We start from the raw sequence: 25,246 nt of genomic DNA on the forward strand, positions 1-25,246 counted from the left end.
AAAGGAGGTAGGAGCTATAAACGGTCCAAAAAAAGCATGGTTTTCATATATTACTATGAGTCCTGGAACATTTAGCATGACAGATCATGGTGTAAAATGCAAAAAAAAAAACTGGATTAAAAGAAATGTCTCTAAGGAGAGCTACTCGTCATAACAGTTTCTGGTCATAGTTGACAGTGTTATTAAAATACTAGTAAACAGACACTAGCCTGCATTGCATATCAACTAAACCCCAGAGCTAAAGTAGGCTCGATTTCCAGCCGCTTTCTGGAAAATGAGCCCGTGCTCCTCCCCCCTAAAAAAAAACGTTAGCAGAGAAGCAATCTGTAAAGCGTTTTTGGTTAGTGACCGTAAGTACGCTTGGTATAAGCGTATCCTTAGGGCGCTGACTAACTTTGCTTTAGGTCGATACGAAGTTTGGAAGTATTTTCACTAATAAAACATGATAAAAAACAATTCTCAAGTGTCCGTTAATTATTTCAAAGTGTCCGTTGTCCGTCTTAGAGAGGTGTCCGTCATATAGTGAGTTTGGTTACAATAAAATGACTGAAAAACGGCAGGGACCATCATTAGATGTCCGTCTTATGGAGGTGTCGGTCTTATTCTTTTGTCTAGTTTAGACTACTACTCACTAACTGTTAGATATTGTTTCACGGGTTGATTGAAATTACTTTATTAGTTTATGGATTTTATATACAAGTAGGAAAAATGTCAACAGTGCTCAGTAGTATAAATCAACATTCAGCCCCGAAGTTTGAAGATGCAACAACAAGACAATATCGTTGCAACAGAATACTGTGGGTACTGCAAAAAAAAAATTTTAACCCTGCATAGTTTAAATGAGATGAGCCTACACGGAATTTTCAACCTGACAATTCAGATTCTTTGTTAGAAAATTATTAAAAATATTGACCTTTGTTCATTAGGGACTGGTCATTATTTAGAGGGTGGGGAGGGCTGGTAAAAATGGAGGAAGGATATGTTCAAATTCTACTGACCCTCCTCTTTATGAAGCACATTTATTGCTGACCCTCCCTCCTCTTGCCCACTATCTCGCTTAAACATAACCCTAGCATACGTGCATGTATTTATGTGGGCCCCTTTTCCCGGCATAAAAATCATTGACCCTCTTCCAATTTCCCGCACCAGCCCTCCCCACCCTCTAAAGATTGACCGGTTCTAAATATTTCTTACACGTAAACTTCACACTTCGTACATACAAGATCAAAAGAAAGTCAAATAACGTATGAAGAGGGAAGGCTTTATTAAACTCTTACAAAATCCCGCCAAAACAAAGGTAGAAAAACTGTCCATAAGGTACCCACCCCTCCCTACTCGGGCATATAAACGATACTCCACCCCTCTCCACCGAAACTGCCATACACCTTGTTTATGTCTTCAGCGGTTTCACACGAAGACTTACGTGGCTCAAGAAATATGGCGGCCGAGTTTTGTTCTTCTGAAATTAGTCCACCGAAAGAGGATCGAAAAACTGTGTGTTGAGGTAACTGTAAACTCCTCTTCTTTTTGTATTGTAACGTATTTTATCGCAATAAGATATTCTAGCTTCCACGAAATGAATTAGAATGCACTTCTGTGCGCCCGCATGTGCATGTGGAATGATCGATCATATGACACTTTGTATATTCAATATAAGCTTATTGTAATCATTTCATTTGTGTTGTAAGTTTTTGTGTGAAAACACTCCTTAGAAAGCTAGAAGTGAGAGTTTTAATTATGAGCTTGGGGGTTTTCTGCTTGTAAATATACCACTCAGCCGATTGCAGTTCCAAAGATATGTAGCCTTTAAATAGCGCTGGGCGCTCTTTAAAATGGTAATATGATACGGTTTGCCGAGCCTGACACATGTACCGGTAGATACCTTCTGTGCATGAATTAACTACATGAACCATTCCATTTGATGTGTTATTCTGCCCTGGATTTATCTCATTTGAAAAAGGAATATCTTAATTTACAAAGGGTAAAAGCTGTTTATTAATTTCGTTTTGGCCAAAATGTGACCCTCCATATGAAAAGGGGGCTTAACGTAATTTCTCTCAAACGCGTTTAAACGCAGCGTTTGAGACGCATTTGAAACGGGTTTCAAACAGATTTCAAACGCGTTTCAAACACCTTTTGAATTTAGAGCGTTTCAAATGCAGAAAACGCATTTTATAGGGTTTGAAACGCCAAATTATTTGAGCATAATTATTACTGAACGCAGGAGGTAGACAGCATTGTTTATGACAGTTTCCCAAAAGTATTTTTGGAACGGTTTCACAGATTATCCCGGTAACAAATCGAAAAAAAATATGACGTCTACCCGTGTTGGAAGCTCGGCGAAAAGTTTGTTTTTGACTGGACTGGAAGCCTTTCTGTGGCCCTTTTGCTTTCAAATGGCAGACATTCTGCAGAATTTAGCGAAAGCTGTATATTAGCTCCAATTTACTGCACAATTAGAAATATAATGAACGAATAAAGTATATATAAAAAAAATTTTCCACGGCAGCCATTTGGCAGTCATTTAGCAGCGCTCATTTTACTGTTGAATTACTGCAGTTGGGCTTCATGTACTGTCAACTCAAACATAGCACAGAAGTTTTGATAAGCTGTCTTAATTTTCGAACTGTTAACTGCAGAATCGCTGTACGATAAAGCCAGCTGGTTGATATTACTTTTCACTAACAGGAGTATAAAATTAAATCAATTGCCGCTCGAGTACTCAGCGGCGACTGTATTTTCATTTGAATGAATGCGACTCACCGAAAACGTGCATCTGGCATCCAAAACTAAAATTTTTATCGATCAATCAATACAATTTCTAATATTTATATTGCAGTGTGTTTACAGGGAACATAAATTTGCAGTTTTCTTTTCTCCTGTGTGCGTTGCCATTCTCCATTCATGAAACCTCGGAAACTTCAAATGATCGCTGTTGAACGTACAAAGCGCCCCGCTTGTGGTTTGAAGCATCAGGTTACACGAGTTCGCACGTGATTTTATCGTGGAATTTATTCAACTTTACACGCAACAGTTTTAAATGTAACTGAACTGTTTATTCATAAGTTTTTCGTTTTACAATCTATATATCGCTTATTTCCGAAATTATCTCGCATATCGCAAATATATAAACAGTTTAATGACTGAACTGATTCATGTTTCTACATCATAATCGCTATGCAAATCTCGCTACGAAAATATAAACAGTTTTAAATGTAACTGAACTGTTTATTCATAAGTTTTCGTTTTACAATCTATATATCGCTTATTTGCCGAAATTATCTCGATAAAATGTGATTTATTTCAAGTCTTCAGAAAACAACCTGGTGTGTGAGACGTGACAATGCACACAATCTGTATAAAACCTGATACTTTGTTTACTTTATTTGGCGGTCAAGATTTGAAAGTTAAAACGATCGGTTAACCGAACGGACAGTTTAAATGTGTTGTTCAGTTTGGTTTTTCAAGTTACAAGGGAATTAACAAGCGACAAGATGGTCCAAAAGCAAGAAACACGCTTCAGGATATGTGGTGATATGGTTTTCGTGCAGCGAATGTGTTTGTTTACCGTACGCGTTACATATTTTCAACATGCCTCAGACACAAAGTGATGTGTGGATTAAATTTACGATGTAAGTATATTTTATACACTGTACAACTGTATGCAATGCAATATTCACAGACAAGCTCTTGCAATTAACACAAGTGTGCATCATGCTGATTTATTGATGAGGAGAAAATGTTACTCAAATCAAAAAGTTTTCCCGCTGCAACATTGATCACCATTCTCTGATTTCCTCAGCTACTGTAGACACTTTAGACACTATAATTTGAACTGAAATCGTTGTCACATTTTGAATAAATTATGCTTCAACAGTAATGATAATCTAAGGATGGCGTTTCAAACACATGCAAACGCGTTTCACCATGTTTCAAACGCCTACTGTTTGAAACGCGTTTCAAACACTTTGAAACAAATTTCAAATGCATTTGAAACGGGTTTCAAACGCGTTTCAAACAAAAACGCTCTTGAAACGCTGATACGATAAGCCCCCTTTTCATATGGAGGGTCACAAATAAGTGCAATTCCATTAGCTATTCAGGGATGTAGCTTAAAGAAAACAGTAAGCCACCCCTAATTTTCAAAAGCAAATCAAAGTGTAGAATGGGGACAGGGTATGGACATGTACTACAACCCGAAACAACAAAACAAAACGACTGAGACAAGCGAAACCACTAAAATGACCAAAACGAAACCGCCAAAACAACTGAAAAGGCCAAAACGAACAAACAAAACAAAATCACCAAAACAACCGAAACCCATGACCATTAGTGAGAGCTAATGTTAAACAGGCTAACCTGAGCGTTATTCAAGCTGACTAAAGTGCTATTGGGGCTAACCAGAGTGCTATTATTTTAGGCTAACCAGAGTGGCTACCCGGAGGGAATTAAGGTGCACTCCGGTTAGCCTGAATAGCACTCTGGTTAGCCTTACCAGCGCTTCAGCTAGCCTATTATGGTTAGCTTTTAATAATGGTCCCGGGGGGGGACTCCCATATGAAACGGACGGGGATGCTCGTCGGAAATTTTGAAAAGAATGCCTTTCTTGACCCCTAAAAGATACCAAAAAACTAAGAATGGAGTTTATATTTGTATATTTCTTCGTGTGTAACCCTAAACGAGACCATTATGGCTAAAAATATTGGCGTTTTGGGCGTTTTTTCCCGGAATACCCTAAGCGAGACCAAAAGTCCAAAATTTACCCCCCTAAGCGAGACAACGAGCATCCCCGTCACTTTCATATGCGAGTCCCCCCCCCCCCCGGGATAATGGTAAAGGTTTTGCTTGTTTCGGTGATTTTGAATAATTGTATATTAAATTCATTTGTTAAATATTTTTTCATCCTGATACAGGTCTACGTGTGTACTCAATAAAATGCCAATAGAATCAATAAGCAAAGTTCTTGATATTTGATTTGGTATCCCATTCTGTGTTCATTATAGAATGGCAGCTGTTCTTGACAGCAACAGCAGTGATGACGAGGATTTTGAAGGATTTGTTGTTAGTCCAGAAGAAAAGGCAAGCTATAAAGTATGGTCAAGGAAAAGAAGAGTGTCGGAAGCCTTTGATGACAGCAGCGACAATGAAGAAAATTTGAGTGGAGATGGGGATGAGGATGATGAAGATGAAGATGACAATGACGATGATGAGGACTACGAATCAGCTGAGGAAGAGGAGGAAGAACATGAAGGTTTGTTTGATAAATACAAGTATACAAGCATAACTGTGTGTTGTACATGTAGGTCAAATTGGCTTTCAGTTAACAGAGCTGTGCTCTAGCAGTGCCTGGGTGCCACAAGCATACCTGCCAACCCCCAGAGTACAAAGACCTGGAGACATCAACCAAATCACGTGACAAACCAGTGACGTCAGGATGGCAATGACGTCATAGCATCGATATTGATATCAAGAAAAAAAAACAAATATCGTATCGAAATTGTATCGTTTAATTAAAAAACTGTATCTGCAGTAATTTTACATTGCCTCAAACTGGTAAAGAACATTAAAATAAGAACATCATGTACACGGCAGATATTATGATGGAGGACTATCGGGTGCATTGATATATCCGCCATCTTGAATTTGAGCCTTCAGGGTCAGCAGTCGCTCCCTATTCCATGTGCTTCAAAATGGCGTCCCGAAGCATGCCAAAAGAGTTTCGCACTCCACTGAATGGATAAAATATTTTGTGGATCCGCTTTGATGAGCAAAAAAAAAAGGGTAAATGAAGAAATTCATCAAAGTTGAGGCCTCTAGAGCTTGATGTACAACCCATATTTTATTGGTTTACTTCTGTAAATTTCTAAAAAAAGCCATGTTAGGTATTTCCCTGGAGATTTAGTGCTCTAACCGGGAGACCCGGAGATTTGATGAAAAACTTGGAGACTCCCGGGAAAACCGGGAGAGTTGGCAGGTATGCACAAGTGACTTACTTTTGTCTTTGGGTGACTTGTATATCTTAATGCTATCATGAACTTACATGTAGCTTTTAAGAGCTGGGCACCTAAGATTTCTTACGGCACCCTGCAATTATTTCAGGAGCACAGCTTTGGGTAAAATTTGTTTCCAACCAAGGCTTATCTGTTTCAAGCTGAATATAACTCTCTAACAATGACATGAAACAATTTGAATTTATGTATTTATTTATGAAAAAAAAAACAATAAATAACTGTTATTATAGTTGAATTTCGGTGGTCCAGACTTTTTGAATAACCATGCAAATACTTTGCTCTTTCATCATTACCTTTTGCCACCTTTATACGCTGTAATACAATGTCTCTGTTATCTTCATTACTCTTTTTATCAAAATTGTCTTCCTTTATGACTGCTCCACAAGGACAACACCCTGTATGTTAGTTGCACACAAGATGAAACATAAAAAATGAATAGTTTAAGCTCTTATTTTGAAATATGTAATCATGTCACTGATTTCCTAAAATTTCAAACTTTTGGTGGCCAACAGATGAAGAAAATGATGAACTAGATGATGCACTTGACGACATTCAGTTGCGTGATTCTGGCGATGAGACCTCGCCCAGCCACACTGACCAATGTGCTGTGTGTTTGATGTCCCTCAAGGAACAACTTCTTGGGACACCCAATAACTGTCCACATGTGTTCTGTTTTGAATGTATACAGGAGTGGGCAAAGGTGAGGAATACACATGATTGTATTTATGGTTTGAGGCAACTGTTGTGATGAAGGCTATGTCTGCAGGAGTTAAAGGGTGGTCTCCCAAAATTATATATAGTATATTACCGGTATATATATTTTCTACTTCATAGCCAAAAAATTAAGAATTGCCAAAGCCGAAAGGCTTGCTTGCTGAAGGCTTTCTTGGGGTTAACTTTGGCCAAATGCCTGGAACAGGCTAGGTTAACTTTAGAAGGCAGGAAGTTTATTCATAGAGGGAACATTGCATCTTAAGAAAGACAAGGCTTATTATTTGAAAGAGATTTTAGGAATTTGAAGAACTTTGCAAACCAGGAATACCATGATTGATACACTGTAAGTTGTTAAATTAAAATTCTGTAACGGACAAAAAGTTAGAAAACACAATAACTATAATTTATCATTGCAACACGAGCTCTAGACTTGGGGAATGGTTAAGTTATATTATGTTTCAAGCCTAGTCAAGTGGCAATACAGGCCTATTGTAAGCATATCCCAGTTTCTGTAGCGCGATGCAACTAGAAGTACTGGTATTTGTAGTCCCCCTGGGTGGGATGCTAGTCCATTCCAGGGTTACCCCAGCATTAGTTCCCTGGTACCCTGTGTGCTAACCATTAGACCACCACACCTCCCCCAAACTTGGAGAATAATACAATAAAATAAGCTCAAGAAATGAAGTTATATCAGATTCCCAGAGAACTTAACTAACATAGCTTTTATGTGTGGATTTTGTATCTGCTAAGGCTTTGCCATTGGAAGTTATTCATATTGCTAGGGTTTTTTTATTTTTTAACAAAAATACATGCTTCTTGCAGAATGCCACAACTTGCCCAGTGGGACGCAAACCGTTCACTGAAATATTGGTTCATGCTACAAGAAAGGGACCAATCCTGCAAAGGGTAAGAACTTGAAATATTTGCAATGGCACTTCTTGTGCAAAAAACATTGAGTCCTAGTTTGTACAATTTAACACTGGTTACCCTAGTGGTCTAAGCTTTATGACTCTTATTAAAACTAGGTCTGTTTATAAAGACAAGAAAAATAAACAAACATTTCTAATAACACATGTTGCTTGTAAGCTTTAGAGAGGCCCTGCCAGGGAGGGATTCCGTGTCGCTTGCCTAAATTAAAAAATGTCCAGTGACGCTATTTTATCACACTTCCCGTCACTGTCAGTAGTTGAATTGAAGGAAAATTGCTTTTCCTTGTCGGAATTTAAGTTTTTCCAAAAGGGTTGCCGTTTATTGCAATTTTATTTTATGTGCTGTTGCTACTTTCTGGGCCATGTCACTTGTCGGAATTTAACCTGGCAGGGCCTCTTTAGAAGAGCTACATGTATGTCATTATTTTGAGTTATTTTAATTTTGGTTATTTTCAATTTAAGGCAACCTCAACATAATAGTTCCCTAACCTAGAAAAACACCAACAAAGAAATAAAATGATGTAATGTATATGAAATGATTCATATATGAACTGCGGATGTATATGAGAGTGATAAATGATCGTCGCAGTGAATTTCCAATTTAAGCAATTGGAATAAAGAAGCCTGAAAAAAAAAAATTCAGGGCTTCAACGGGATTCGAACCCGTGACCTCCGCGATACCGGTGCGATGCTCTACCAACTGAGCTATTGAAGCCACACATTGGGAGCGAGGTGAATTGTGAGTTCATATTTTCCCGTGAGAGGAGTGAAATGATGTAATGTATATGAAATGATTCATATATGAACTGCGAAATTCACTGCGACGATCATTTATCACTCTCATATACATCCGCAGTTCATATATGAGAAAAAAGTATGTAGAAGTAACAATTGTACACTGGACTGTCTACAATTTAGATTCCTGTAGAGGAAAAAAGAGCAGAAGAAGAGGAAGTGGAAGATGATCCTACTTACTGTGAGGTGTGTTCATTGCACAGTGACTGGCTATTTTTCAACTTTAAACTCATCGCCAATAGATGAGATGCCTTATAGGTTGGTGGAGGGCCTGAGCAATTCAGGCACAGCAGGGTGGTATCCATGGCAACCCTGCAAGCGGGAACCACCCCCTGAAGCAGCCACCAAGTGGCACTGTCACACTGAAAAGGCTTCAGTGGACAATACTTACCTGACCCTATACTTACACTGTACCTACACCCACAGATCACAACGGGCGGGAGGGGTGGGAGCAACAACAACAACAACTTTATTTGCACCCTTTACATTCAATTAAATTAACAAATATCAAGCAAGAATCTGCCACAATTTACTCAAAGAAACTCCACACAAAAGAACTGAAAGGCTGGTGATCTGCAAGGATCAGTTTGCATTTGATCTCCAATGATCAGCAAAAGCTACCCTATTGATCTGCAAAGATCAGCATGTTAAGTGACCCAGAACAATGCAGGTCGCAAGGCACACAGCACGCTCCATGAGATCCCCTCGCAAGTGGGAAAAAAAAAATGGAAAAATGGCATCAAAGTGAGAAGGAGTGCAAAGCACGAGGGGTGGTGCTTGCTCCCCTTCCCCTCACACTTCTCGTTTCTTTCTACTTGTTCAATGATCTAAGAAAAATACAAGAGAAATGGGTGTGTGAGGCACACTTATTACAGAGGAGACGGATAAAGGGGAATCAAAATAGAGCTTTATGATAAGTACAATGGGTTTTGGCTTTACTGATACACGATTTAGGAAATATTAGATGTACAAAAAGGTTACTGGTCATATTAGAATAGAAAATAAACAAACTAGAGGCTATCTTCAGGAAAGGTAGCTAGTAATTCATGCTAAGAGATGTACGTAAATACCTATTTTTCACATGCACTGCAGTTCTATAATGTAATGACGTCTCTTATTACTTCATTAGGTGTGTGGTGAGAGTGATAGAGAAGACAGGATGCTGTTATGTGATGGCTGTGATCAAGGGTGAGTCAATAATTATCTTCCATTGCACACTTCAACATGTTTGCTTTATAGTACAATGTGATACATAAGCCACTGAAAATCTAGTGCACCCCTTCAATCCCCATCATTAGGACATAATTACAAGTATTGATAATGATAACAACTAGGCACAAATGTCTTGCAAACTAATAGTGTTGTTGCTGGGTATTGGTCATGGAAAAAGCAAAGTAACTATTTTAACAACACTTTGAAAGAAATTTGCAGTCAGATAATTTACTTAAGCAATAGGCCGCGCTTTCTAGGGCTTTACTGGCGCGGGATGTTGGGAGAACACGAGAAAACCTTGTAAGTCAGGCGAGTGATTTTCAAGCTTTTCAAGTGTTCTCCCAACATCCTGCATGGTGTTATTACATGTACGCCAGTAAGGCCCTAGAAAGTGTGGTGTATTGCTTTTATTAAAGACTTTTGAAAACGTTTGTCAAAGAAATAGGAATCTATTTCATTTTTCGTGATCAAGTGTCTTATTCTCAACAAGTTCATCGGATGACGTAGTAAACCAATCACAGCGGCTGAAAGAATAAAACACAGTTTCAGCTCTGCACCGGATCGACAAGACAAAAATGTTTAAAAGTTCTCTTAAAGCTATAAAAGTCATAAGAAAGGAAAGGAAAAAGGCAAACTGTCACGGTGCAAAATGTATTCAACGATTTTAAAGTTCTTTGACGTGGAAATCTAGCAAATTGTGGCCGGAGTCATTCATCACGAAAGTAAAAATTTGGTGGAAAACTGCCGTAGAGCGAAGGTGAAGCTTGACAACTCTGCCTGTCATGTGTACAGTTCTTGAGCTCTGATCGGCCAGTTCAAACGAAAGCCAATGGAAATTATTTTGTGAAAAAAGATGTCAAAAAGTCGTTGAAAATTAATCGAAAACAATGTTTAGTGGCAACATAGTTAAAATATAAGGTAGGAACAGTACGGTGTTCAGCACTACTTATAGCAGAAATTCTGTCTTGAAAAGAAAATGTTTTCACAATCTTAATAGCTGTTTCTTTTAATTTTATGGTTGTATTTTTACCTCCCAAAATATGACATGGTATTATTGTTACTAATTTTCGCGGGACTTAATTTTCGCGATTTTCAAAAATTCGCGAATTAAAGACCCGCGAAAATTTATTTTGAACGTTTTCTATTGTATTTTTTTATGTTAATTACGTATTTTTGTCCAAATCGCGAAAATTTAGTCGCGCGAAATATTCCCCGTTCCATTTTCGCGAAAATAAGTAACAATAAGGTATAACGAATGTATCTCAGTTTGAGGTGTTTGTACCTTATTGTTACTTATTTTCGCGGGTACTTAATTTCGCGAAAATGCAACAGGAATATTTCGCGAGACTTAATTTTCGCGATTTGACCAAAAATACGTAATTAGCATAAAAAATACAATAGAAATCGTTTACAATCAATTTTCGCGGGTCTTTAATTTCGCGATTTTTTGAAAATCGCGAAAATCGCGAAAATTAAGTCCCGCGAAAATAAGTAACAATAAGGTATTGAAAGTGCAATCCATCCTTATAATTCTGTTGTCTGTAGTTATCACATGGAATGTCTTACTCCGCCTGTCGAGTATGTTCCTGTTGAGGAGTGGTACTGCCCTGGCTGCTCAACTCACCAAGAGTCCCAGGAAGACCCCGAGGAAGAGGTGCCACGCCCAAGGGCCATGCGTGGAAGGCCACGAGGAAGCACTGCAAGACGTGTGTCAGTTTCGGGACGAGCAGGTCTGAAACTAACGACCCCAACCCCTATTCCCCTGAAAAGTAACCGCGTTCACATTATGTGCTGGTGTTGTGCTTGTTTTCTCATTTGATACTGTTTAAGTCAGATGGATCGGCGCATATGCGGTACACGTTTTGACACCCGAAGGAAGGGAATCTCCGAAAGAAGCGATAGAAAAAACAACAGCCGTTAGTTAGGAATGTTAGGGCATATTGTTAATCAGTAGAGTCAGTATCTGAGCTACCAAAATATATTTACACGTGGACGTTTTCCGATACGCAAAGAGTAGAACTGCCAGAGGAAAACTGCGAGAGTCGAGAAACAGATATTGTCGTACACGAGAGATAATAATTTGATTGTCTTGGATTATAAAACGCAGTATTAAATGAGTCTACCGCAACTTATAATAATGATGCGATCCTTGCCTTGTAGACACTACACGAAGGGCTCGAACAGTTGCCTCTGCACGAGGACGAGGCAGAACTGTGCGGGGTCGGGGACGCGGACGAGGACGAGGACGAGGAAGGAGTAGCAGTCGAGGCCGCGGCCGAGGAGGACGAGGGTCTAGCACAACAGGTCGATCAACAGGAAGAAGAAAGAAACGAAGAAAGAAAAGAAGCCAAAGTAAAAAGAAGACAAGGACGAAACGACGAAAAACAACCTCCAAAACGAAAACGCTAAAACCTATCAAAAGACGACGCATAGCCGAGGAAGATGAGGTATCGCCGTTTATTTATGAACCGAAAAGGCGCGGAAGAACCGTACACGCTCGACTGTTAGAAAGTTTGAACCCACCGGGTACTTCTGTGGAGCCCGGGCGTTCTGCCTCCCTAGGGAGAGTGCCGTTTCCTAGCAGGCTCGAGCCAAGCTCCAGCTTTTCGTTGTTTGGGAACGCGTATGCTTTGCATGACTTTGCTGATCAAGAGGACGATACTCAAGAAACATCACACGTGGAAGAAAAGACAACAGCAGCCTGGAGGTAAGACATTAGATGATAATACAGGCAACGTTGCATTTGATTGAAGCAATGTGATATGATATTTTAGGGATTTGCTTGCGTTATTTCAAGAGATTTTAGTGGGTATTCCCCCACTGGGTTGTGTTAACTTGAGAATGTGATGACAGTTTGGTCTAACTGATGGTTTTTTTTGTTGTTGTTTAATTTGTCTGTTTGTCGGCCACTGAGCAGCTGATTAAGTCTTTTAAAAGCTGGTTTTTGTTAGCGACGGAGTCGTAATGGGAGTCGTAAGAGCGCTTTCGACCTAGTGAAAATCAAAAATCGGAGTCGTACATAAGCGGAGTCATAAGCTTGCCGGAATCGGAGTTGGAAGAATTAAAATGTTTCCATTTTCTCCCGCTTATAAGCCAGTGAAAACTAGATTGACGGAGTCGAAAGCAGTAACGGAAGAACAAACCAATCACAATGCTAGTTCTCACGCACTTCGAGTACGGTGTACTTCTCTTCTTCCTGCGACTCTGACAATTTAGTTTTTCACTAGATCATAAGCGACATATTTTTAAGCGGAATCGGAATTCTGCTTATGACTCCAACAGTTTGATCACGACTCCGACCTTGACTTTGTCGCTAGTGAAAACCAGCCTTAAGTCTCATTTACTCGGCGTAGATAATTTTATCTAAATTTTGTTGCAGTCAGTGTGCAGCTTAGTATGTTGTCCTATTTGGTTCATTATTAATGTTTTTAACACAAGTATAACATGCCAAGGCAAAACCCTGACTCAGCTTACTTGGTTTGCAGCTCGGAATCAAACAACCCAGATGTCCTGGGATCCATATTTCAAGGCCTGGATTCCTTACACAGTCCCAGTACCCAACTCGCACGTGATGGTAAAATATTGACAGCCGCTGATGAGTCGCCTGCTAAAGGATCTTCAAGTTCGATTGTCAAGAGAAGCAATAATAACGTAACTGCTTGTCAGGACGAATTGAAACTTAAATCTGATTTGAAAGAACTGGGCAAAAGTTCAAACGAGCCTGATATTGCCAAACATTCTACAATGGAAAAGCGATATTCTAATGAAGAATGTTTGCGTGGGAACATTTTCGAAAAACTTTCATCGTCAAGGACCTCTGACACGCATGCTGGTTCGTGTACCAAGCCATCAAATACAGAACGGTCTGCAAAAACGTCCCGTTCGCCGTCGACTAGGTTTAAAAGTGTTTCTTCTCCACCGTCAGCACTTGCCTCCTCGAAATCTACGCTTTCCGGTTTTAGAATTCCGAAGCGGAGTTCAAAATCGCAAGATGAACCGAATCAAACGTCTTGTAGTTCTATTCATGTTAAACAAGAACAGAACCCGACCTCCAGTATTTCTAACTTTAAAATACCAAAGAGAACAAACAGTGTGTCTTCCGATGATAGTTCAAAAAGCGAATGTTCAAATTCTGGCATCGCAAAACCCCCAAATGTAAATTTTATTGGACAGAAGTTAGCAACGTCTTCAGCAAGTGGCGTGGGGCAAAAAGGAGCATTGTCGCATTTTACATCTTTAAGTAATAAAAGCGTCACACGTTCCGTTTGTGTTACAAAGTCTAAGACTGCGGGAAGTTCCCTTACGTATTCAAATAGCGTTAGACCTATTATGCAGGAGAATTTGCAGCGGAAAAATTTACCTAATTCGTCAACTATTGCCACTGGAGCTAGCGTGACAAGTACGAGTAACGTGGTTAGATGTCACGCATCTATCTCGTGTACTTCTATTTCAACAATATCTCTTCCTTCCGCTGGTGCTGCAGCTGGACCCCGCGTTACCAATTCAAGTAGCGTGACTAAATGTCACGCAAAGATTACCAGCAGCGACATTCAAAGTCACAAAACTTCCTCTAACAACAACGCACAAAACATAACAAATTCGAATAGCGCGACTACTGGTCACGCAACGAACGTTAGCAACATTCCGCGCACTCACACCAAAACCTCGAACAGCCAGTCTCCTTTGACCGAGGTGGCTCCTTTAATAGATCATTTAAAACCCGTGGGAGGAAAAGAACAACGACAAAGCAATATTGAGATTTTGAAAATGCTGCAAGAAAAGAAGAAAAGCATGAGAGAGCAGATAACAGGTGATGGTAAAGGTCTCTCTAGTTCTCGACCTGGACACAGTGCTAGTGGCGTGACAGACACGAGCATATTACCAAGGAAACAGATTCGTGTTTCGGATAAATCCCCAACGTGTTCTCGTGAAGTCACGCTACCGGTAGCTATAGTAAAGCCTTCACGTCAGGTGCCAAGCGTGACAGTCAAGTCGCCAAGCTCACTGCCGTGTAGCAGTTTGGAGAACTCGCCTGTGAAAAGTATTGCAAGTGGAATTATTGATGCGCACAGTTGTAACACGCAGGAGTTCAAGAGAGTACGTTCAGAATCCGACCCTTCTAAATCTGTTGGGTCAAAACGGAGCGGTTCTCACATTGGACATGAAGCGTCAAAACGAAAACACGACGGGACTGTGACGGGGAGATAATGGCGATAGAGAACAACAGAGGAAATTGGTAAGGATAGAAAAGGGCTGCTCATGTTATACACTTAATGTTTAAGTCAAGAGGAATGCATTTCGTAGAAAACAAAATTAAAACAACCACAGTTGAACATTCACTCACCGCCACTTCTAGTCTGCGGGACCTTTTATTAATCCATATAGTTTATTCCCCCCCCCCCCTCCCCCCCCCCCCCTGCTCCCTCTATGGCGGCCAGTTAAAGGGACTGTGTCACGGATTTTAGTCAAATTTAGACGGAAGAAATTTCCACCTATGTGAGTGAAATAAACGGTGAATGAACGTTTTCTTGATTTTTTTGGGATTGAGTAAGACAGTGTGTGACAGGAATTACAGAAGAGGTACGGATGGGCAGAAGGCTGAAGATTAAACAGATTGCGAACAGTTTTCAAAGTTTTGATATACATATAACCTAGTAGCTTTTGTTTTTTTTTTTTTTTTTTTATTGCTGATCCTAGCAGTAGGCAGGACGCGTGTTACATGAAGCTAGTAAAATGGCCAAGCTCACAACGAGTCTCTCGTAGCTCAGTTGGTTAGAGCACCCAACCGGTATCTGGGAGGCCATGGGTTCGATTCCCGTCGGGGACTCAGAATTTTTCTTTGTCCCATGCTCGTGTCATGTTGAACATCTTCATTATTTATTACCGAGCTTGAAATTTACCATCTTTATTATTTACTACAAACTTGATGATTTCGACATTGCTGATCCTAGCAGTATGCAGGACGCGTGTCACATATCAACCTAGTAAATGGCCCAGCTCACTACGAGTCTCTCGTAGCTCAGTTGGTTAGAGCACCCAACCGGTATCTGGGAGGCCATGGGTCCGATTCCCGTCGGGGACTCAGAATTTTTCTTTGTCCCATGCTCGTGTCATGTTGAACATCTCATCTTTATTATTCTCGTTTGTTTGTAACTTTTTATTATAACGTCCGAGAGACATATTTCTTTGGAATGAAGGTATAGGTTTGTTGTTTTGATCATAGAAATAATTTCTTCGCTAACATTAATAAGACGGACTTAACTCGCGCGTGACAAAGTCCCTTTAATTCTGCCCTAAAGTGGAGTTTCCTTAAAGCATTTGCTTTCAGTAACCTTCGTCATATTGTTTTTTTTATTTTGTTTTGTTTTTTCTATTTTTTTTTTCTTTTACAGGGAATAGCACGGCTCCAGCGGCGCGAGCAAATAGTAGACGAAGTGAAACTAGCGCTGAAGCCTTTCTTTAAACATGGAGAGATCACTAAAGATGACTACAAGCTAATAATGCGAAAGAGTGTGGAAAAGGTTAGTGTTGAAGTCATTTAAAATCATTCTATAGCCATGTGATAACCACTGGCTACTTTCTAAAATAAATATAGACTTGAAAGTGTTTTCTCACTACTGATTCTCATACGTACCATTAAAAGTTAGTTATGAGAATTAGTTAATACATCCAGGCAATATATATTTTTATACCATGTTATAGAAAATAAAGCCAATCAGAGTACAGAAAAGCCGTTGTATAATCCACGGTATTCAACTCAACCTTCCCATCATGCACTGCGATATTTTGTCCCGGCGAAATTTAGATAGCGTATTTTCTATCGCATGGTGTAAAATAGTTCCGCAACACTTTCTTGTGGTATACCATGGAATATCCCACGAGTCACTTGTATTTTCGCGGTATACACCGAGCCTTTAGGCGAGTGTGTATAAATAAACTAGCAATGGTTTATTGCAATTCCTACGTTTTGATTGGTTAACTGGCAATAGCATACCATTCATCACAAAAAAGTAGCCTATACGCGTCAACGTAATTAGCTGGGGAGCTAAAATATTGCAATTCTTTGGGCGTTTTTAATAAAACAATTGTTCCACTCGTGCTTGTTGGATATGAGATCGAGTTGGCTATCTAGCATCTAATATCCAACTCGCGCTCATGGAATAATTGTTAAGTATACCACTCGAAACCATTGCATAACTAGTATTTATTTATTATCATACAGGACGCTATCGACCGTTGATGGTGCTAGCAGTGTGTTATTGTAGGGCGCGTGTCACAAATGAACCTAGAAAATGGCCTTGTTTACCACAAGCCCCTCCGCGGTAGCTCAGTGGATAAAGCGTGCGCCTGGTGTTTGAGAAGTCACGGGTACAATTACCGTCGGGACTCGGTTTTTTCTTTCTCCCACGCTCGAGACATGACGGACATCACATCTTTCTCGATATTCCCTAGGTTTTTATTTTACTCTCATATCTGCTTGCTGCTTAGCTGTGAAGCAGTTCGCCTCGAAATCCTTTTCTCCAGGGAGCGTTACTTGACCAACGTTACCAAATAATGGATTCCTTTGCAATTACACGTACTCATTGAAATTACCATATACTTCAGTGTTTTTAGTTAAATATCAACTTCCTCCAACTATGCTAAGGTCAAAAAGATTTTTAGAAAACGAAAGATTAGGAAAATTCTGTACGTTTGAAGCCGTTTTGTTTTCATCTGCAGATTAAAGAGTCCAGTAGCAGTGTGGACCGTGATAGAGTGGGCCGACTCGTAAAGAAGTACATTAAAAAGATCAAAGGTGACAGCTTCTCTTGGTCACCTTGAAATTGACGCCGCCAGATGTTTTTGTGGGTTCATGAAGAAACAAGTTTGGACTTTACTTAGTCCCCTTAGCTTAAGTAGAAGAAGTGACGGTTTTGTTTGGCTCATGTTTGCAATTAATGTTAAATAGTTTTGCACATATTAACAAAGCCAAAAAATTGTTCGTGAAACTTAAGTAAAATCATTGAAAACTGGACAGTTTTTCTTAGTTTTATAAACGTTTTTACTAGAGGTTCGTTCCTTGAAACTGTTTCAAAAGGGCCAACAGCCTAGATTTTAGACTGTTTTTAAAAATTTCCGTTTGAAAAGTCGGTCATAGTTGATAGCTTTGGTCTCGTTGTCTTGTAAAGGTTGAAATACGAGATCAACGTAATAGAGACCTTTACATTCGAGTTCGACTATGCGTACGGGATTGTGCCACAATCGCTGCACGAATTTTCAACGAAATAGTAAGAAAAAGTATATTCCAGAAAGAATTATTTTACTATTTGTAAACAATTTAGTCGATGAGTTTAAGAAAGTATTAGCTTTCCGTCCTTACCTTTCGTGGACTACGATGTATGGACGTAAACTCGCAGTAAAAGGACGACGGCTACTACACTTTTTCCCGCCAAAATGACACTGGATCACCCGCGTGCCCTGTTTATTATTGGCAAGTCTTGTATTTGTAGTATTCGTACTGTAATTTAATACTCTTCGACAAAGGTCATTGCCGCGTCGTTCTTTACCTCGGTTTGAAGATGAGGTCAGGTACAAAACCTTCCATATCAAAATCTGGAATAACGACTTAGATTTGTATGAAAATGATTATGTGAATAATATACAATTTGAAATGAATGGCTTTGCACTAGGACTCGCTTTCAAACAGAGGTTGCATTGACAGGCAACGTGAAAATGAAAGCTTTCCCGGATGAGCCTCTATTAGGCACTGTTTGAGTTCATGATGGGAAATATGAAATGGGGTGTTGGATGACATATTGGTTGTTGCAGTTTGTACTTATATTGTGGTACTGCAAGTATGCGAGGCTTAGTTCTAGAATTGTCCGAAGGCTGTGCTTAAAAGCAGTTTTTACCCATCCAAAATAAGATTGGTTTTGTTCAGTATCAAAACGTGAAATAAAGACATGGACGGGTAAAATATAAAGGTTCAAATAAGATTCGGCTTTTTAAACCATTTTGTTGCCATGTTTTGTAGTGATAGGTGAAATAGGGAACCGCCGTTGTCTGTGGTCTCTTATTTTGAGGTATCTTTTTACGACTTGTTGTGTGGTCTTCTCAAGAGTTATATATGTTGTCGTAAAAGAAGTAAAAACGTCTTTGCCCAGAACTAAAATAATAATATATTTGATACGATCTTTGTCTCTCAATACCTGAAGTCCATCACTACCTGAAGTTTATTAATAGCGAAGCGCGCGAGTAACTTCATGGCCCAGACAAGACTCAGACAAACAAACCGAAATGGCGGCGATTTTTCTAAATCACTTTCTTAAACAGCCGGTGTTCCAAAAACACTTCAATTAAACAAAATATTCGCCTAGATTACTTCTATTTCTATCTGAATACGCTGAGGTTTTCAGAGCCGCTTGGAGGTTATATTTATTTGCATTCTATTTTAAGACCTCGAGCGCTTCGCTATACCTGAAGTCAAAATAGCAGGGCCGGGTTCTTTAAAGCGCAGTGCAACTAATCTCAGACTACACTAAACATTAGCAACGAAAACACTTTTCTGCAGAGGATAATTAAAACGACGATCACCATTTAATCTTGGATTAGTGTTTATCGACTTTTGAAAAACCCGGCCCTGGGTATAGCGTGGCCGCTCATTGGTTGCTTCACGTTCACGTAGTAATATGTCCAGGTTTCGTTCTATAAGCTGCTCATTGTTTTTGTGTTTTATTTTCTTCGAGGTAACAAAACAGTTTATGACTGACCCTTGTTTAGTTTTGTATCCCCTCACTTTCCTCTCGGCGAAGTATCGAGACTCCAAAAGTTTGATTCTGTTTGGTATCTCGTATTTAGTAAAGCTCAAAATAGTTTTGTAGAAATGTAATTTTTGGCAGGAATTTAAATATGATATTTTGTAATTTAGTTTTATAGACTTTAAAGAGATGTACTATAAAAAATCTAAGTTCAGTAAAAGTTTTTTAAATGAGAAGCTAGCCCTGTTATCTTGCGCTCTTGCGTAAAATAACTTGGTAAACAACTTTTTTACAACCCATTGTTAGATATCACGTTTGCGCTACGTTGTGGGAAAATGCGCAATATAATGCCCTTCATAAATGCATAATATTGCATGTTCTATTGTAACGTACCACCAGTCGGCTCTTTAATCATTTGTCCATCTCTCAGCTCCACAATCTTGTCACAGTCTTCAATGGTTTGTAGCCGATGTGCGATTGTGATCACTGTTGAGTTCTTCAGTTTTTCTCGAATTGTTTTGTGTATGATTTGTTCTGTTTTAGGATCTACATGAGCAGTGGGCTCATCTAAGATGACAACTTTACTCTCCTGCAGGAGAACACGTGCAAGACAAATTAACTGTTTTTCGCCTACACTAAGATTTATTCCTCTAGAGTTCAATGTGTAATCTAGCGTGCCCTGAAAGGTCTCCACCAATTGCCTCAGTTGCACTGCTTCTAGTGCTTCCCACAACTCAACATCACTGTGTTTTTCCAGTGGATCGAGATTCTTTCTCAGGGACCCATTGAACACAATAGGACATTGGTTAAGGACGGAGATGCATTTCCGAGATTCTTGAATGTTCAATTTGATTAGGTCCACTCCATCTATTGTGATTTGCCCTTCAGCTTCGGGCATGCGCAGGATAGCAGCTATGATGCTTGATTTTCCAGCACCTGTTCTACCCACAACTCCAATCTTGGACTGTCCAACGATATTCAAATTCAGATTCTTGAGCACTCTTGGACCCTCAGGATAGTATCTCAGCGATACCCCGGTGAATCGTATTTCTCCGTTCGTTGGCCAGTGTTCAGGTCGTGTTGTTACTGTCTTGTATCCAGGCTCAGATTCAAGTTGAGTGATCGCCATTACTCTCTCTACAGACGTCATCAAATTCTCGACTTCTGACGACTGTTGGACAGACACCTGGGTGAAGTGAGAAGTTTCAATGACGTAGACAAAAGCGAGGCCAACCAGTGCTGTAGAAAAGAAAGCAGGCTTGTCAAGCGTAAGAGGCCAATTGAAACGTACGCTGTATCAGTTTTTTTTTTTGCCCAACAACACAAAACAAGGACCCTCACTTTGCTAAAACCCAGACCTCTCACACGGATAATTGTGCTACAGGTCCGGATGACCAACAGGATTTTTTTGTCAAAATCTTCGTGTTTAATTAACTTAAAAATATTTTTCATTTATTTAGGGAGTGAGCTAGTTGGAATGACTAACTTGCGGGAAGTTGCGAAAATGTTTTAATTTGATCTACTGCAAACAGGCTACGAGTGAAACACACGGGTCGTAACTTTCGCAATAACTGAAGAACTGTTGCCATTGATATCCATAAGTACAACAGACAAACAGCTTAAAATGCTCTTTAGCAAATTGTGTTAATACGTGACTACCCAAGTTAACAAACGTTCAAATATTGCTAAAAAATCAGTGCGTGTAGACCTTTAGTGAACCTGCCTTCCTGTCTAATTTGCACTGAGGTGACAAGAAGTACAAAGAAGAGCTTACCACTGTCGTGGGAATACAGTGCAGCAGTTAACGCCACGGCGCCAACTAAGAGAGCAGATAGGAGATCCAATCTTATTCCCAGCCATCGAGTTCCAGCCAATACCATGTAATATGCACGGTTATGAGTGTCTTGATATCTGTCATATAAGATAACAATAAAACAACTTCTATTTTTCAGAAGACGTTTATCTTGGGCTTGTTAGCAATAGGAATTTAGCGTTTCAGAAGTGATGGAGCCTTTCATTTGAAAGTTATCTTGAGGCTGAAGAAAATTTATGTTTTTACTACGACATCGATCATCAACTTAAGTCAACTTTTTCTGGATCTTGCACTATCTTTGACATGCCTGGGAAGAGTATATTTTATGTTTTCACTATCAAAACAGGAACAAAAAAACATCTTCACCTGTATAAGTGTTCAGCAAACTCCTGTTGCCTTCCTCGGGATCGAATGGTGTCCAATCCGTCCAATGTTTCCGAGATCTGTGTTAACACAGGACTGCGGCACACAGACTCTAGTCTCCTTAGCTCTCTTGATGTCCTCATGAAGTATCTAGCAATGTAAACATACAACCATATAATAGGTACAACAATTGCTACAAGCCACGCATTTGCAACCAAGGGAAGAAGCGCTGCCGTCAACACGAACAACACCATTTGTACTGCAAAAAGGAACGTCTTTGGCAAAACCTCATCCATGCAGCCAATGTCTTTAGAAAATCGGTTGAGAATTCTTCCAATTGGATTTGAATCAAAGAACAGAACTGGTGCTTTAAGGAGGGCCGTCACCATGTTGTTGTGAAGATTTTCTGAAGATCTCAGCACCACCAGAAAGAAGGCGTAGGCGCGTAATGTTGTAAGAAGAACAGCGGCAGTGACACAGCTGGCGTAGATACCAACATTTCTCCTGTTCTTTTGATCGTCACGAGGGAGTGTTGTTAGGAATGAAAGCCATAGATCGGGTAAAACCATAACTCCTGCAACAAAGGGGATGCAATTACATGTGTGAGACTACAAGCACGTACCCATTAAGCAATCCGCACAACTGCCCCAGCAACAAGAATGACATTTTCTTGCAAAGTATTGCAGCATACCGGGACAACGGTTGTATACCCGAACGTCAAATTTAAAACTCTTAACAAGTCTGTCTTACCATATATAAGAATGGAGTTAATGTAACGGCCTTAAAGAGTAAGACATGTCGTTTCTATACTTAACCTTACCTTGACAAAGAAGGAAGACTAAAAGCAAGCCTGCTAAGGAGATAGGATGCACTCCTGCTGTTAGATAATCCCAGTACAGTTTGCAAGACACTGCTCCAATCATACGGTCCTCGTCAGGAATTTCCATACTTTTGATTGTCTTGTTGTCTGGACGATGTACTTTAGTATTTGTGATCTGTTCCTGAGATAAATGTGTTTCCTGAGCTACTTTGTTCTGAGGTTCTAGAATTTGTTTTAGTGCTTCTTTTTCATTAAGTTCCAAAAACGTCCCATTATCAATGACTGAGCCGTTTTGCAAGACAATTACTTGATCTGCACGCTTCATGTGCGTCTCCTGGTGAGATACCATCAAACGAAGTTTGTTTGACAATAAGCCAGTTAAACAATGTTTAAAGATGTAATTGCTAACGTTTATATCGAGTGCAGCGAGTGGGTTGTCCAACAGATATATATCACAATCGGCATAGACTGCCCGTGCCAAACTGACGCGAATCTGCTGACCACCACTCAAAGTGTCGCCTCGTTCTCCAATAATAACCTGATCCTTATCTGGAAATCCATCAATATCTTCTTCCAAAGCGCAAGCTCTGATGGTTTGGACGTACTTATCGAAATTAAACGGCCGACCGAACAGGATGTTCTCTCTTAGTGTTCCAGAAAAAACCCAAGGCATCTGTGGCACGTAGGCGATGGTACCACCGCATTGGATATTCCCTTCAGTAACTGGTATCTCGCCAGCGATCACAGACAGCAATGTTGATTTTCCACTTCCCACTGGACCAGTGATGATAGCGAAGCTTCCATCTTTTGCTTCGAGGTGGATTGATTTCAATGAGACGTTTTGGTCATTTCGTTTGTATGTCACGTTGGTTAACTTAACTCTTTTGTCTTTATTTGGATGTTGTCCGTCTACTAATGTTCCTAGTTCTTCTTCTTCTTGGCTTAATCCAAGATTTGTTAAGCCAAAAGAGCCATAACTTTGATTTTTGTTATCAGGAATATCTACCTCCTTGGATATGCTGAAGGATTTCTTAAAGGTCTCGCCGGAGTATGATAATTTATCAGTACCGGCCATCTTTCCAGTTTCAAAACACTTCATGTCTAGCAATGAATCACCAAAGGCAATGGTTGATTTCCCATCTGCCTTACCATCGACATTTGGCAGTAGTAAAAATTCCTGTATTCTATCAAACGAGACGTACGCTTCGTATATAAACTGTGATCCTTCTCCTATAGATCTTAGCGCACTGTTTCGGAGGACATTGATAATTGACAAGAGCGTAAAAACGATGAATGGTGTTAAGTGATAACCACTAAAGGCAAGCGCCAAAATAGAAATAAAGACGGCAACAAGTCCCGAGGAATACATGAGTGATATGGCACATGACAGAAGAATGCTCTTGCGACGAATTATTTTCATCTCAGCCCTGAAAATAAGGAAGAAGGATGGTCAATAAACGTGAAGTGTGCAACATTTAATTTGCTTTTTTACTAACCTTCGAGTGTCCTTGATCTGATCGCTAAAGAACCACTCCCACGCATGCGTCTTCACTTCACGAATTCCAGCCACTATCTCAGTCATAAGATTTATTCGCTGATCAGAAATGACAGCAGTCTTCAGTCGAAGCTTTCCAGACAAGTAAGACAGAAAACCACCAAATGGCACAAGAAAAAACAAGAAAATGATTCCCGTTAGTGCCTGCCAACCAATGAAGTACCATAACAATGGGACAGCCACACAAACATCAAAGATGGCGACAAAAAGGCGAAAGACCTGTCTGGCAGCATGTTCCATTCTCTGAACATCATTGGACACAAGATCGATCACATGACCTTTTGTAAACTCACTGAGCGTGTGTTGACCAAGGACCAGGATCTGCGGAAAAAACGGATATGTTTCATATTTAAGCGTCTGTGTTAAACAATGAGACACTGGGTACACAGATTGTGCAAATGGGACATAAATTTGGTAAGAATCCGAACTGTTGGAGAGTTAATCAACTGCCTCTCTGAATAAGACTTGCTGAGGCGCTGAACTCGGGAATCTCGAATTTCAACTCCGACAAGAGGTAACAGTGGAGGACTTGAACTCGCGACTTTGGAATTCGCGGCCAGACACCTTTCTCCAATGAATAATTGAAGATACTAATATGTACTGCATTTTGAGTTGGAATTCATTTGTTCAAATCTTACAAAGACTGTGGATTGAAAGCAAAACTGACCTTTCTGAAGATGACACCTTTAAGGGAGGCCTTCATCCGCATCCCAATCACGTAAAGTTTGAAGCTGCTGTGATGTACAGCAATGCTCTTCATCAGCACAATCAACAGCATCAACGCAGCGCAACCACAAAGCAAGCCTCGCTCCGGCGCCTTGGACATAAGTGTAGAAATAAAAATTCCCAGGAAAAATGGCTGAAGAAATCGACCCACCGAGTCCAGTAGCCCGGCAAAAAAAATTATACAAAGTTCTTTACGAGATAGAACTTTCATAGCACTTTTCCATAATCTTGGTTCTTTCCCTGTTAGTTTGCACTCATTCAGATCTTTACTCCACTGTGACTGCAGCGCTTTTGTCAGTAGAGACGTCTTGTCTTCCTCGTGCAATGGCCAGAAGTCAGATTGTTGCAAGGGACGCTGGTTTCCAGTTTTGAACAAATCATTTGTCCACCAGAACAGGAGAAAAGAAATCAAGTTGGCTTCGCTCTGTGGATGTATAAGCCCACCATTCCCGCGTTCTCTGTTCATTGTCCTGAGATGAACAAAAGAAAGATTATAAAAAATGAACGTCGCGAACAAGAAGAACGCGTTTTATTTATTTGGACGTTTAGAATTGTACATATGATAAGATAG

General features: G+C 39.9%; 1 protein-coding gene and 1 pseudogene across 2 annotated transcripts; one reads left to right on the forward strand and one right to left on the reverse strand.

Moving 5' to 3' along the window:
* Positions 1 to 1,427: 1,427 nt before the first annotated feature.
* On the forward strand, positions 1,428 to 18,316 carry LOC144631591 (uncharacterized; annotated as a pseudogene). Its single transcript, XR_013566772.1, has 11 exons — positions 1,428 to 1,504; positions 5,004 to 5,251; positions 6,524 to 6,711; positions 7,548 to 7,631; positions 8,573 to 8,635; positions 9,579 to 9,637; positions 11,207 to 11,391; positions 11,822 to 12,368; positions 13,147 to 14,897; positions 16,054 to 16,182; positions 17,381 to 18,316. The product of XR_013566772.1 is annotated as an uncharacterized LOC144631591 (transcript).
* Positions 18,317 to 19,541: 1,225 nt separating this feature from the next.
* On the reverse strand, positions 19,542 to 25,197 carry LOC144631602 (ATP-binding cassette sub-family C member 4-like). Its single transcript, XM_078490078.1, has 6 exons — positions 24,617 to 25,197; positions 23,891 to 24,270; positions 22,395 to 23,821; positions 21,578 to 22,148; positions 21,173 to 21,309; positions 19,542 to 20,637 (listed from the first exon to the last, which is right to left on the reverse strand). The coding sequence occupies exons 1-6, from the start codon at positions 25,139 to 25,141 to the stop codon at positions 19,778 to 19,780; spliced, it is 3,900 nt and encodes a 1,299-aa protein (XP_078346204.1). The 5' UTR covers positions 25,142 to 25,197; the 3' UTR covers positions 19,542 to 19,777.
* Positions 25,198 to 25,246: the final 49 nt, after the last annotated feature.

The sequence above is a fragment of the Oculina patagonica genome, chromosome 12 (assembly GCF_052425735.1).
Source record: "Oculina patagonica isolate OP01 chromosome 12, crgOcupat, whole genome shotgun sequence".
Classification (NCBI taxonomy): Eukaryota; Metazoa; Cnidaria; class Anthozoa; order Scleractinia; family Oculinidae; genus Oculina; species Oculina patagonica.

Coding starts and splice junctions, on each gene's coding strand:
- LOC144631602 (XM_078490078.1), bottom strand. CDS start 25,141: ATGAACAGAGAACGCGGGAATGGTGGGCTTATACATCCACAGAGCGAA. Junction 22,149..22,394: donor AGTCTTCCTTCTTTGTCAAG/GTAAGGTTAAGT, acceptor CCTTTGTTGCAG/GAGTTATGGTTTTACCCGAT. Junction 21,310..21,577: donor TTTGCTGAACACTTATACAG/GTGAAGATGTTT, acceptor CTTATATGACAG/ATATCAAGACACTCATAACC.